The 15650-nt window shown below is 36.0% G+C and overlaps 1 protein-coding gene across 1 annotated transcript in view; it reads right to left on the bottom strand.

Annotated features, from left to right (window-relative positions):
- LOC105626328 (Down syndrome cell adhesion molecule-like protein Dscam2) overlaps positions 1-5100 on the bottom strand; it is an 89440-nt gene extending 84340 nt beyond the window's left edge. The window contains exons 1-3 of the mRNA XM_012207630.1: positions 5079-5100; positions 4588-4908; positions 892-1053 (exon numbers count right to left, since the gene is read on the bottom strand). Coding sequence (XP_012063020.1) covers positions 892-1053; positions 4588-4822 — 397 coding nt within the window. The 5' untranslated portion in view covers positions 4823-4908; positions 5079-5100. The remainder of the gene's footprint in view (positions 1-891; positions 1054-4587; positions 4909-5078) is intronic.
- Between the last annotated feature and the right edge of the window lie 10550 nt (positions 5101-15650).

The following is a 15650-nucleotide window of genomic DNA, read 5'->3' as shown; positions in this document are numbered from 1 at the left end:
TAGTAACGTGTTACGTAGTACGTAGTTACGTAGTTACGTAGTAGTAGTAGTAGTAGTAGTGTAGTAGTGTAGTGTAGTGTGTAGTGTAGTGTGTGTAGTGTGTGTGTGTGTGTGTGTGTGTGTGTGTGTGTGTGTGTGTGTGTGTGTGTGTGTGTGTGTGTGTGTGTGTGTGTGTGTGTGTGTGTGTGTGTGTGTGTGTGTGTGTGTGTGTGTGTGTGTGTGTGTGTGTGTGTGTGTGTGTGTACTCGAATCGCACCTTCAGATTCTAATTAACTCGAATGATGACTGGATCGACGTAACGCATGGCTCTCTCACGTGCGTCGTTGCTCGATACACGTGACTCGACGATACATGTCACGCGAAGAAAAAGTTCTCTTACTCTTCGTATTTATTCGCATTTCTGTTTAGCACACTGTTTAAAAAACTTCAAAAAATTATTAAACATAAATATAATAAGATAAAGTGCTTCATTTCAAAGAAAAGAAGAATAAGAAATGATAATATATCAAATTTTTATAAGTATAAGAACTTTAAAAATATCTTAAAATAACTTAAAAAACAAGACACGAAAATAAAAATTATTTCTAAAAACTGAAGATAATGCAATGAAATGATCTCGTAAGTAAATATGATTTTAAAAAATATCCTAAAATAAAATATAAAATGTACAGGAAAATAGACATCATTTCTTAGAAATGTAAGATAGCGCTGCTAGAGATGATCAATAAGTTAGAAAAATGTCAGGAAGCAACATGGAAAGAAATCGTGTTTTCAGTTTCGGTTTTTCGCTAAAAGTACGACAACCATCGTTATCTGGAAAATGTGTGTAGCTTGGATTCACATGATATTTCGTTCTCATGTAAGTCGCGAGCGATCTGTAATTGTACTCACCGCTCTCCGCGGACGGGTAAATGTTGAAGGCCGAGTCTTTCAGCCAGGACGTAACCGCGACGTACTCCTTAACAAAGGCTGGTATCTCGCACCTGAGCACCCCTGTGTTACCCGCCAGGACATAGGCATCTCGCACTTGTACCTCATACTTCTGGCGTACCACTGAAAAAGAAAAGTTACGGCTGCTGAGCATGGAATAAATGCTGGAAAGGACGGAAAATAAGAGGGAGAGCGAGAGATGGACCGCCATATCGCTCTCCGCGACAAAAACTCTCGGAACAATGAAAAAATATAGAGAAAAAAGAGAGAGAAGGAAAAGAAAAGGAATAGGAGGGAAAAGGTTATATCGCCATGAAACGGAATGACGTATTCGTAGCAAGAATAATAGGACTGAAAAAATGGAAAAAAACGGTCCAGGAAGAGAGAGTCTCCTCCCTTCGACAACAACTTCGTAATAACTTCGCGATCTTTTTGTTTCATTCAGGATTCGTTGCTTCAATCCCAATAATTTCGACGATATCATAGGCAAGCTCATATTTGCTCTTCATCGTGACGAATCTGTGATCGCGATGCACGTTAATCTCCCACAGAGGGAGAACGAAGAGGAAATAGAGGTTCGGATATGACGGTTTAAGGAGATGGTAGAAGTGGTATGTGTCGCACAACGATATATCGGAGCTGTTCTATAAGCAATGTCGGATTCGAGTGATGAATATTCCTCTCCTGGCGAGCTTCCGAGATCGGAAGACCACCCATTTCTGCTGTCCACGTGATTAATAATACCGCTTATTTCAGATAAAGCGTGACAAGCGAATCCTTAGACAAAATTAAAATTGAAATTCACTAAATTTTTTATTCAACAAAATTTATATATTTATATAAATATATTTTCGAAATTATCAACGAATTCAAGATTTCATTAGATTTATCAACGATTTATAGATAAATTGAATAAATAGCAATCTCTTATTATAAATAATAATAATAATAATAATAATAATAATAATAATAATAAGATCTGATTATTTTTTAAATAATGTTTCAAATAGATAATATATGTATTTAAATTATTAAACGATAGAAATAAATTATTTTTGAGTTGTGTAATTATAAAATTTACTGCAAACATAATTAATAGTATTAATGATCGGAGATTGCAATAAAAATATTCAATCATCCGTGGATAAGATTTTTTTCATTAACATCATTATTCCTGAAAATATTTTATCCAATAATGGATGGACGTAATTTACAGAGACATGTAATATGGATTCACATTGCGCGTATTATCCATGCTGTTTATTACCGAGCTTTCAGTATTCTATCGTTAATTAACATTCTTAAAGAAGACCAGCGAGACACATTAACGCTAAAAGGGGTTATTATTAACGTAGCAGCTCGGTACTTCGTTTTCCACCGACCTCATTGTTCCCGCGAATACCGGTGGCTCTTCAGACAGGTAATTTCGGTAATTAGTGCTCTGCCTTCATAACTTTTATTGTGCTTTCATGATTTCCGCACCGTTTTAATCCTTTTAACGGATAATCCACTACCTTCAATTCCTATTTCAGTGGAATTTTCTTCGTTAAATGCGATAAGAGCGATTCTTAGAGGGACCAAATGTGATTCTTAACGGCAAACAGAAAGGCGAAGAAATGGTATGATCGTTTGTCACACGTGGCGTACATTGGATGGCCGAGGAACGTGTCGATCGGTCGATACATTCCACGTAAAATTACTGACGCGCCCGATCTTTCATCCGCGAAATTCGTTCGACGATATCTCAGCACAGTGAATTTCCTCTAGCTGGAAGTTTTCGTTTCATGTCTGAAACCGAAATATATGGTGGTCTGTTTCTACTTACGCTCGGCGATAAATTTCGCGTGGCTAATTAAGAAGAATTACCCTGTGAAACTATCAAAAAAACCGCATAGCGTGGCTGTAAAATATTACACGCAGTTATAAAAATTACAAATGCGTATACCATTACCTAAGTAATTAACAGCAATTAACAGAAAATTACGAATTTTTAAACATTTACGAAGAAGAAAAAGAATAATTTATTATATTTCTCTTCTCGTCTCGTTAATTAACATCATAAATTATAACAGCTTGATTCTTGACTTATTTCATATTAGTAGATTTATATATCTCTTCTCTAGGTGATCTCTAGCCATCTTTTATTTCTTATACCATTTTCAGAGCAATCTGTACACGTGCATAAATGCGTTGTACTTTGGCGGCAAGTCGCGAGTCTTGATCTTAGCATAGGTTGTTAGCTATAAGCGAGCGTGAGTTTAGTGCCATCCATTTACCACGACGGCGACGGCAGATGGGGAAAAGCGAGTGGAAAAGAGGAGGGCTCCTGCTCGCGATAAATGTAGTTGGCTTGGCTCTGCCCGACTGCACGATCATTCTTGCCGCCCTCCGGCGCTCGAAGTCGTGGGTTTAAAACGTCATTCCGGAGAACGGTCGATTACATTTAGCTCGGCGGAGGCGGGAACCTCAGGAAGGACGGTGATACGATCTGATAATGCCCAAGACTGTTGATTTTCTGCCGGCAAGTACCTCGTGAGGCATTCGAAATGTGCAAAATGGATCACCCAACTTTCAACTTCGCAACGAATTACTGCTCCATCTAGGGTATTGACGTTAAATACACTCGGGAAGTAAACGTTAAACGAGATTTCAAATAACGAATTTTACAGCGAAGCACGCCAATCAATTGTTGTCATGTTTGAAAATTGCGGAAATTTCAGTCGACGTTGAAAGAGAATTTAACGGTACCTAATATTTCTATGACAGTTTAGAGTTTGATTTTTTATGACTATAACTTACATTACATAAATAGATGCGGATGTGGAAGAAACCAGAATTGTAGTACGTGAATTATTAATGTAATGCATCATATCTTATTATTAGAAATAGAACTCTTGCCAAACGATTTAAATTCCGCAAAAAAACTAAAAATATCTAGCGGATCTTGGCACGTTTCGAAGTGTGAACAATTCTCATAGTTGTATTATTTACTTCTGAAATCTAGAATTTTCAAATTGCGGCATGTTTATGGCGCGTGAAACTTCAGTGCTTCCGACGAGTTATGTGTCCGCCGCAACTTTTCAGGGAACCTGCGTGTAATTCTAACACGTCGAGAACCTCAACAGATACTGTTTTCACCATGTTATTTGGCGCAAGCTGCGCTTTTATGTCTACGTAACGATGCGAAAATAATTGCATAATTGTTCAAATACTTTTTTATCATATCCAAATTATCGAACTTTTTATGTTGGTAAATTTTAAGTAGTATATTAAACTTGTATATTCTTCATTAAAAATTCACAACTGAGAGATAAAATAAAATTAAATAAAAATTAATATTAAAAATCCAACTATGATTAAAAATCAAGCCAAAAGAGCTATATCACCAAAAGCAGCGTTTATAAACACGATAATCAAAGTTAGCGATTTTTGACTTGAGCGGAAATTCAAGGTCGCACGTGAAGTTCGTAAAGTTGCATGTCACGACACTGTCGCGTGACAGTCTACCTCGTCTTTTTTCGCTGCTATACGTACAGTGAGCAGGCATTAAAGGACGGTGAAGGATCAATCGACTGGAAGAAAGCGAGAGACCGAGGAATATAGTGAGACAAGATCGAGAGAGTCGGCGAAAAATAAAGGAGACGCTTTCTCTCTTACCGGCCTTCACCGTGATTTCACGGCCGAGCACCTTGCCGACGCTATTCGACGCCTGGCATCGATAGACGGCCGAGTGTACGTCGTGCCGGTAGCTCTCCGCGCCGAACGGTAGGAAATACATGGATCCATTCACCAGCATCTCACGGATGTTCGGTATCGGCAGAACCGGCGAGCCATCGCCCATCAGCCAGTCAATCCTCGGCGAGGGACTGCCATGGGCCGAGCAATGGATCATCGCCCCGGTGTCGTTCGAGAACTCCACGCTCGAGCGCGGCTCTGAGACCAGCACTGGCCCTTGGCTGTCCAGCACCACTCCTCGTCCTGGAAGAGAAAAGCGAAATATGTCAGTGAAAAGAGCTCCTTTGTGTAAACATAAATAAAGATATAAGTAGAATTCTTTTTAACGCTATATGCTAATTTTAATCTTATTCAAAATTTAGAATAATTTCTTTTAAGAGAATATGGAGATACGGTAACGTAAAAAAATTAACCTCGAATTACAAACAATGCTGAGGAGACAGAGACTTTTATAAAGTGAAATATTAAAATGGTGCAAACTGTTTGTCAGATAAAATTGGAAACAAAATTTCAGTAGGATTGAAGCAAAATTGCTTCGATATATACTCTCTTTCTTTCCATCCATAGAGAAAAATTTTTCAATACCTTTTCAATGCCTTTTCAAAGAACTTTAGTTTTCTGGCTTTATTTAATACAAATGGACTTTAACAATGACGGAAAAGGGCACATTTCGCAACAATCTAATATAAATGAAACCGTTTATTTTTAAATTCGAGCGGACTTTACTTCTTAGGCATTTCAATTTGGCACTTAAAGACTACACGTACATTTACTACATTGAACTTTTCAAATCTGCTATCTACTTTCAGTCGCAAAATCTTACTTTCGCGGAGGAATGCGCGTCTAAATCGTTTTCTCTCGCTACGAGAATAATCCCGCATAGTTTTCGAAACAGTGGCAGTCGCATCGCGGCGCAGCGCGCACGGAAACAATTTCCCATAAATCTCTGCCAATTTTTACGCGGCTCAGAAGACGAGAAATGTTCCACCACGAAGTCGAAATAGGATGGTTTATGCAACATTCAGAACGTATTCAGAGTAAGGAGTTTAGACTGTAAAATGCGCAAAAGGCATGCGATATTCCGCGTAGGAAATACGATGCGTAACATACGGGCATTACGGTGGAAAATGCACCGAGACGATGCTACAATTTTAAAAAGGGTACGCTCGAGGAAACCATCCATCCGAGATACAGCAATAATGTCGATTCGGTCGTTTTCCGTCTGCATCGAATATCGAATCACACATATTTGATAGGACAATCTATGCCCATCTCTGACACAAGAAATGTTACTGCATGAAGAAGATAGAATACTTAAATAAATACTTAATTCCTAAATATCTTTTAATTTCTATTTCTGCAAATATTTTTCTTTTTAGAATAATTTATTTCAAACTATTATAAAAACATAAATACACAATAATAAAAATTTAATTAAAAATAAATTACGGATAATATTTATTAAAAATTCAATTTTAATCAATATACATTTTTAATTTATAAAACTTGAAAAAAGAAATATTTAAAAAACAAACTTTCAGAATTATTTGATGTATCGACAAGCAGAAAATGAGATTGTAGCTCAATTATAAGAGACATTCTCGATTCTCTCGAGAAGCGAGATAATGTTGGTAAAATAAAATAGAAAAGAGAAAAAGGACAGTTATCCGATTTTGATATTATGTTAAAAGGCACAGGATTGCGGGTCGTAAAATCTCAAACGAAAAGATTCCTCTCTCGGGTATCGAGAATAAAAATGCCGTAGAAGAGGGATCTAACGGATTGATCGCTCCAGTTACAACTACGGATTCGAGCAAGCCGTCTTTTCATCGGCAATAAAACGTATATCGCGTTCGACGATGTGCACCCACCACGTGTCCTCTTTCACTTCCAGCTTCGGTTTCCTGCCCTGTTGAATGAGCGAGATCCGGTTGGAAGATAACATAACGAGGTTATTAACTCGCTTGTGACCTGATCTCTCGCACGTCATCAACAAGTCGAAAAGCGTATTAAATGATCGAAATTAGATGTTATTTAAATTTCACACATTAAATAAGAGATATTCATGCTGATGGAAAAATGTAACATTTAGATTCTTCTACGAATATTTTATCGTTCAGAGAATAATTGATATCGTGACGTTAATAATAAGACAGACAATGATTGATTTTATTAGATTTGCAAAGCAATGCGTGCAATTAACTATTCTTATCTTTTAAATATCTATTGATAGATTATAGAAATGTTGTAAAATTAAAGTTATTTCTGTAATAATTAACTAATAAAAAAAGATCATAACACAAAACAAAGTTAGCTTATGGGTCTATTCTAAGTAGAATTATAAAACTCGTAATGTGTTCTCATAAAATCTGTAAGAATTTATGACTAATATTCTAAGTTTATGCCTATATATCGTAAGACATATGATTATTCATAAATATCTATCTATGATTTCTAGTAAATTTTATGTTAATAAGAAGCTGTCTGTAAAAATATTATATAAAAGTATAAGCACTTAAAAATTCTTACAAGTCTTATAGGAATATGTTACGAGCCTGTTACGATTCTGCTTAAAATTTAGGCATTAATTTGATTTTAAATCTCAATAAAAACATCTTATGTCCGAGTATCATATCGATTATATGCAACCTTGTCATATAAATATACGCGGAGAAGAAAATTCAAATTATTGCTCAATTCGATACTGATCTGCCATCTTTCTATCATCAGTAAAATGTGTAACATATATATAACAACTGATTATATTTTCCTATTCCTCTCTTCTTCATCTCCGCTCATTCTCGGCGAAGGAAATCTGATAGAGGATCTCCGCCGCAGCTGATGCTAGCTTTGTCCCCGGAACTCCAGAACCTTGTTTTTTGGCAATCGACGGACTCCATTTGAGCATAGGAGAGGGAGATCAAACGAGATAGAGACCTGGAGAGAGATAAAAGAGAGGAGAAAGAGAAAGAGAGCGCAAGAAGTCTACCTGCGTAGATCGGTGCATTATGCATGAACGGTAGTTTGATAACCTGGACGTCGTTTTGCCTAGAGAACGTTGGGCGAGAACATCGCGATACATGGCGCTCAGCATCCCGATACAGTATGCCACGTATACGCGTACATGCATACACGCATCTATACAGACGAAACTGAACGACGTTATGCACGATGCTTCCTGCGTTCTATAAAACCGATGCACCTGCGCCACCCCGGTTTATATATAGCTATGCACCGGCACATCGTCTCTGTACCGCGTTTATGCACGCGCCATATCTCTCCCTCTCTCTCTCTCTTATTCTTACACACATACACGTGCATACTCTTCCTCTCTTCACTCTCTCCTCGGTTACAACCCTTGTCTTTCGCATTTCTGCAACGATACCGAACACTCGTCTCTCCGATGCGAATGACTTTCTACTATGCATAGCGAACGACAGTCGCGGAAAACTCGGTGCCCTGCTGTGGTCGAAGCTAACGAACTTTCGCTTCGTTAGCGGAGAATTTGCGTGGAAATCGCTACTCACGTACAGTGATAACTCGACTCTCTACTGAAAACACGAAAACTATTTCACACCTAGAGATCACAGTTTCAAGAAATTATTTGCACGGAGTATACATATAAGTTCCTATATAAGTTATATTACATGTCAGAGGTAGAAGTTTTTTGCACGTCTTCCATTTCGCTTGATGAAATTGTAATTAATTACGAATGAGAAACATTTACAATTTTTAAGATGAGTAATTATAAATTTAAAAAAAAATTTAATTGCTATACACTATTATCTTCTTATGGTTTTATGTTAAAATAAAATTAATAATAATAATAGTAATAATTAATACAATAAAGAGCGTATTCTGAATTATGTAAAAAAATGATACAAAATTATTAAAAAAAAGTGTTAGTATTCATTTTTCGTGCTCAGAAAGGTACTGTATCTTATATCATATGTATGCATGTTATGTGAAACAGTTTGGAAGAACACCCCGAGAAAGCGCATACTTCCTTCTGCTAGCAAACATCAAAGAACTGCCGCGAGCACGGAAATATGATATAATCCGACTGACGTAATGTTTGCGCAACTAAATATCCGGAGTACAAATGTTTTTCTTCCATTGTCCTCGGTGACATTTTTGTAAACGGCGATGGCACCGCCACAGAGCAATGCCAAAGTGTTTGCCAAGTTTAACGTCTCTATTCCGTTTCCGTGGTCACCTGAAACGTACATCGTAATTCGAGTACGTCATTCCGAGTTTGCATTAACCATCTTGAAGGGTGTTTCGTTTCACGCATGGTGTTATACACATAATGTTTTTTTTGCACGTCTTCACTTGATGAAATTGTAATTAATTACGAATGAGAAACAGTTACAATTTTTAAGATGTGTAATTATAAATTTAAAAAAAAAATTTAATTACTACACACTATTATATTCTCATGGTTTTATGTTAAAAATTAATATCATTTGATTTTTAATATTCGGCAAACAATAATGATAAAATGACATATCATGCGTAAAATGGAAAGTATTTCTGATCTCTCAATGTTACGCGTCTGAAAGGCACGTAATACATTCGACATGAATAAGTACGGTATATTGTACACCATTTGCATGTCTCGCGCCTCTAATTGTGCGACAAAGAAGGAACGCGATTCATTCGATCATAATGAATTCCGTCTCCGTTCTGAAAATTGCGATCGGCTCGGAGCACGAGACGTGTTCTCCGACACGAATAAAAATCCAATTAAGCCGGCGAATTAAACCGTGACATCTGCGACTATCTGTAATCGTCCGATTGCGCTTCTCTTTCTACGTGTATCTTGGAATCGATCCTATATAAATCCACAAATTACTTTATCGAGTACAGATGCAGTATCAGTTGGATGTATCTCCTTACATTATATAATTCTTTGCAATTCTATGACGAGTGAGACTCAATACATTGCGATAGCCTATCGCATAATTCTTTACACATAAATCTATACGCAATAATCGGCAAACCTATATTTTTGGGATCTTAATAAATTCAGTAAGTAATAAAAATACTTTAATAGATCATCTTCACACATAAATCTATACGCAATAATCGGCAAACCTATATTTTTGGGATCTTAATAAATTCAATAAGTAATAAAATACTTTAATAGATCATCTTTTGATAAAAAAGTGACACAACTAAAAAATTGAAATTTTTGGGACAATGAAAATCAATTCTAAAAATATATACAAGGTGTCTGGAATTTAAATGTCAAAACTTCTGAAGTGTGTAGGGGATCAATAAATTAAGAAAAAAATTCTGTAGAGATATACTCGTTTTTGCTTCGTTTTGGAAAAAAATCATAAAAAAGACAAAACGTAGTTGTTTCATTCTTACACTGTCTAAAGTTTTATCGTCGCTAAAATCGTATCCGAAGACAATAATAATAATTCTGTTTTCAGATAAAAACTTTTTTTATTTGTTTTTGTCTAGTGTGTGAGACTATTTTTTTACTCGACAAATTAAATGCAACCAGATATACAGATTTTTTGAAACTGAATTCTTTGATTATTTAGAAGACATCTGCCTGCAGCAATGGATTAAAATGATGTTCATTATGGCAGAACTACTCGAGCTAAATAGACATTTTCCACAACGATGGATTAGACGAGGAGGAATAATACCTTGGCCCCGATCACCTGAACTTCTTTGTATGAGAGGGTCCTGAAGGAAGTTTATTCGTCGTCAATTGATTCAAGAGAACAATTGAGAAATCAAATCGAGACTGCAGTGCACCAAATATCGCCAGATCAGTGTTTAACTGCAACACGAGCTATCCGTACTAGCAGTACTTACATTGCTGCAAGAGCCAACATTTTGAACAATATCTACTTAAGCGAGTGAATAAATAACGTGAATAAGTAATGAGAATGTACAAAAATAAAAATTATGTTTTGTCTCTTTTTGCGATTTTCTCTAAAACGAAGAAAAAAGGAGCTTTTTATCTCTACAGAACATTTTTTCTTAGTTTATTTCGATCCTCTAGTTTTGATATTTAAATTCCAGACACCCTGTATTTCATTGGAAAACAATACATTTATAATTTTCCTAATTACTGCTAAAGAGCAGAAATATTGCTTATTTTTTTATCAAGTTTGCAATTGTTGTTTATGAAAAAAAGACAAAAGATTTTTTTGAATTAGATATCATGAAGAAGAAGATATTGTCAATGCTGAAATAGTTACATAGAAAACGTTCCATTTGGAGTTATGCTATTATTTCTTAAAAGGTTCTTCAAAATGATGTTCTAATTCAGAATATAAAAAAGACTTCTAAAAGATTGCTACTTTTAAGATGTGTCACCTTTTTTACCAAACAAACAACATATTAGACTAGCCGATTAGAAATTAGAACGAATAAAGTAGGATGAAATATTTGATCATGTGCAAGAAATAGTTTGAACCGCAAAGAATTAAAATTCCTCGAGTGTTTACACAAAATTATTTATACGTTGTCTTCAAAAGTCAAGCCGAAACGATTGGACAATTTGAAGTAAATTATTTTCGTCACTGTCCGCGCATCTCGAAGCATTAGATGCGCATTGAACATTGTCATGTCTGTCAAGCACGATGCAACCTACCGCATCGGCATACAATAATGCACCATTGTTATGTGCATCGCATTTACATATACGCAATTTCGCACGCTCTAACTCACCCCATCGCATCGGCTCACTCACCACCCATTCTGCGCTGCGTTCGATGCTCTCATGTGACGTCGGGCAATCTCGCATTTACATTTACGTGAGAATCGTGCAGCGGGAAAATAAACGAGCGCAACAATAATCGAATCCCCTCGCCGCTTTATGCCCCCGATTCCATTTCTAACATGGCTCAAACGCTATTGTACACTAATGAGAAATTAATAATAATGAACAAATATTTTTAACGTTTCATGTAAAACGCGTACGTCACGGCAAACAAATCAATGCCATTTAATTACAGAAACATATTAATTCAAAATGCGAATACACGATGGTTGACGTCAGTGTAAATTAATCACCGATTATGATCATTACTTGATCCCAATTTGTCAGAATCAGATTCGAAATCGCGCATAATTGTAGAAAGGTCATTCTCCTTGCTTTTGTGCTTTTCACATGCGCACAGCGATCTTTGTTCAACCATTAGCCGAGGACCACCCGCGTTTATGCATCTGACCTAATGACCCTCGCGGCGCGATGCATACTGTGATATTACAACTGCTCTCGTACACTGTTGGCATGCGATGATACGCATTATCCACTCCATTTTCATTCGACCACATACTATGTTGGCCTCGCCTTTGGTTATATCAGCCTCAATGCGTACCATGTTTAACCTAAGGCAGACATGGTTTTCATCATGTTGATGCCAAAATTGTTAATTTGATGTAGGATGATTATCAAATTAATCATTACCGAATCTCACAAGAGAATATGCTACATTGTAAAAGTGATATCAAAAAATTAACCAACCGAATTATTAAATTTGAAATAAATATTCTGGTGAATTCTTGAGATTCTAATCATCTGATGGTTCTCTTCAACTCTCGTAATTCTTATTTGAAACATTTTTTTCAACAATGTATTTTCGAGATATTTTGTATTTAAGTTAAAATGGCCAAAAATGTTCCGGTCTAAGTCAGGTACAGAATTCATTATAGTTGATTTTGAGTCTCATTGGATCTAAACAGGCTAATGTAGTGTTTTCTTGTCAGAGCAATCAATTGACAATGATTAATATTCATAAATAGTCTTTCGTATTTCCGCAATGCATTTTTATTAATGCTTGTATTAATAGAGTCGTTTAAATGGACTATTAGAAAAATATTTGAGATATTTCAAAATTATTGTGAAACATAAGTAAAATATTTGAGACAAAATTGTTATGAAATATACATTTTGAAGGCAATCAGAGCTAAAAGTTGCGACGTCTGATTCACTCCAATTGCACTACCATAGTACGAAGTGATGTAACGTTTAAAGCAAATTGCGTGCAATTTACTTTGCGACATAATTACGACTGCTCCCCGTGATGTGAACGCCTCGAGAATTGTCGTGTAAATGAATACATATTGACACGCCATGGATGCTGCATTCGAATGCGTACGATCCTCTCGTATTTAGAGACGCGTGCACTTTCATCTGGTTTCCTTTTTGTCTCTCCAGCATTTACGCGAGATAGCCGGTATATTCAATTCTATGGTACATACTCTCTCGTACGAGCAAATTGGATAAACAGGAGTTAATTAATCATAGAGTTCGCCACCGGCTAATAATCATCGTCCTACTATAAAATATAATAATTAATTATGTGCTATATAGTTTAAATGAGACAGTTTGATATAAAAATTTTAAAATGTTTAACCATTTTACAGATATACTAATTTTAAATTTCATTTTCTTTATTATAAGAAAGATCAGACCATGGAACTCATTGATCATAATGATATAAGAATATTATTATAATTGTCTAATGTGTGTGTGTGTGTGTGTGTGTGTGTGTGTGTGTGTGCGCACGTGCGCGTGCGTGCGTGTGCGTGCGTGCGTGTGCGTGCGTGCGTGTGTGTGTGTGTGTGTGCGCGTGCGTGTTCACATAAATTATATATGCGGTATGATGCATGTCTACTATTCGTTGATAGTGAAAAGTTTAGTTTTAAGCTGCGAGTTAAGCTAGACTCGATTTATCACATAATTTGAGCGAAGAAGACGGGTAATTTTCTGCAGGCTGTACATTATGTGCTCATCGTGAAAGTTTGAGTTCCGGGTGTAAGAAAGTTTCTTCCCCATATACATTGTAATTACGCTGTAGCATCATTTACACGCCGTAGTCACGTGCATCGTCCTCTGATGCATCTTACATCTCCGCTTATGGCTTTAATAGCCCATAGTTTGCAGACTATAGGTAATTATGAGCTTAATGAAAAATGATAAAGATCTGCATTATTTTTCTTAATGGAGATATTATGAACAAAATATACAAAATTTCAGACATTCAACCTTTCTTTCTCAATGTCGCGTGGATTATAAAATTAATCCTATATTCCGTTCACATACGCACGTTTGAATTCGTCATAATTTTTCATCAAAATAACTATTATAGCATCCCTTCTCTTTGCAAATGTAAAGATCACGGTTCACCTCACGTGATACAGACGCGTCCATTGTTCATGCGGAAACGAGATGTCATCACATCGGGCAGGATGTACACGCTGTATACGTGTGTCGATGTGCAATTACGTTCAAAGCTCTCTCTTTTCCGGGGCATCAACGTCCCCGCTGGTATATACATACGTATCCGGTTTTCCTGTTGCACGATACAACGTCTACACCGCACTGCAGGTGCGGATATGCATCCGGCTGCATAGGACCGCGTTGACTGTGTAAACGTTGTAACCACCACCGGGGAGATCGCCGTGAGGGCTGCTGCTGCCTGCATTCTGGACGTCGCATCTCTGATTAATTACAAACGCGCCGTTGCAGCGGAGGAACATCAGCCTCCGGGGCATTATCACGGCACTGACGGAACCGTCAGTGACGAATTAAGGGACCGTCGTCGTCAGACGCCGGCTATCTATCTATCCATCTTCTCTCTCTTAGTTGCTCTTTCTTATCCGGTCCTTATCGCGCGCGTCAACGTCGCCGTCGTCGTCGGCCTTTCAATCTGATACATTCGGCTAAGACGAATCGTTCTCAACAGCGTCGTTCTAGAATAACGACAAGCGATAGTTTCACAAACGTTTCGTAGAATCGAAGAATTGAGTGATGATTCTGTGATTTAAGAAGTAGTTAAGATTGATAAGATTTTAGAGAAATTCATTAATAAATTTGAAATTAATTTTCTGTCAGAAGTTTTGTGTTAACTTCATTTATATGATTTTTTTTAGTAATATTTCAAAGAAATTTTTGTTAGCATTTAGGACTTCTCAAAATTAATTTGTACATATATTGTTCATAAAAATTGATATTTATCATGTAAGAATAATTTGTTAATTTGTGTTTAAGAAAATGTTAATTGATTGTAAATTCATTTTTTCAAGCATTTAATTGAAACATTTAATTGAACTTTTCATTATTGGTGGATAATCAATACACACATTAGTCATAATTTTATAAAGGATAATATTTCTACAGAAAAATAGTTTTTTTAAGATAAAGTTTAGGATTACTTCTTTCTTTTCAAAATATACTATATATGATTTCAATAGAGACAAGTGCTGAAATAAAATTTCGAAGTATGATTAAACGCAACTTCAGCCTCGTGGATTAAGTTACGGAAGGTCTGAGTAATCAGAATTTCTTATCTAATATTATATAGCATTGCGATATTATTTCTAGATCTGCAATGAATTGTTTGCTGAACCATTCGGTCATAGAAACTGTGTAGCACGGCACCTCGCTACTGGTAAATTAAGGGGCGTTAAATTGTAATTAAGATGCTATAGTCACTGGGCACGGCTTAAATTTAAGCTACTGCTACAGAATGTTGACTTAAGGAACTACAGAGTAAATTGCGCGAGTTTCGACTTCGGTTTCGCGCATGTTTTTATACGGAACTTTCGCAAGATGTCTGGTAGCTATTTTTTACATCATAATTAAGTCAGAAATATTAAGAAAATTATTTTTGAAAAAGTATGTACATATATAATAGCATTTATAATTTAAATAAAATCTAATTTCTCATAAACGTAAATACAAAATAATATAATTTTTCTGAAAATAATCTTTTTCTTTCGGAATAAAAATCAAGAACCTGATATATTATATTCATAAATGACGTAAAATGTATGTAGAAACATAATTCAGAAAAATGGCTTTATAAAAGGATAAAATTTGATGCGTTGGAAAAAGAAAAAGCACTGAATCAACATGGAAAATGCGACTTTTGCAGCAAATGTCGCGCTAAATAAATAAACATTAACAAAAAATAATAAATATTTGCAGTGAAGATTCACTATTCGCAATT

Source organism: Atta cephalotes (genome assembly GCF_000143395.1).
Source record: "Atta cephalotes unplaced genomic scaffold scaffold00005, whole genome shotgun sequence".
In the NCBI taxonomy this organism is placed as follows: Eukaryota; Metazoa; Arthropoda; class Insecta; order Hymenoptera; family Formicidae; genus Atta; species Atta cephalotes.
This window is presented reverse-complemented; position numbering and strand designations above follow the sequence as displayed.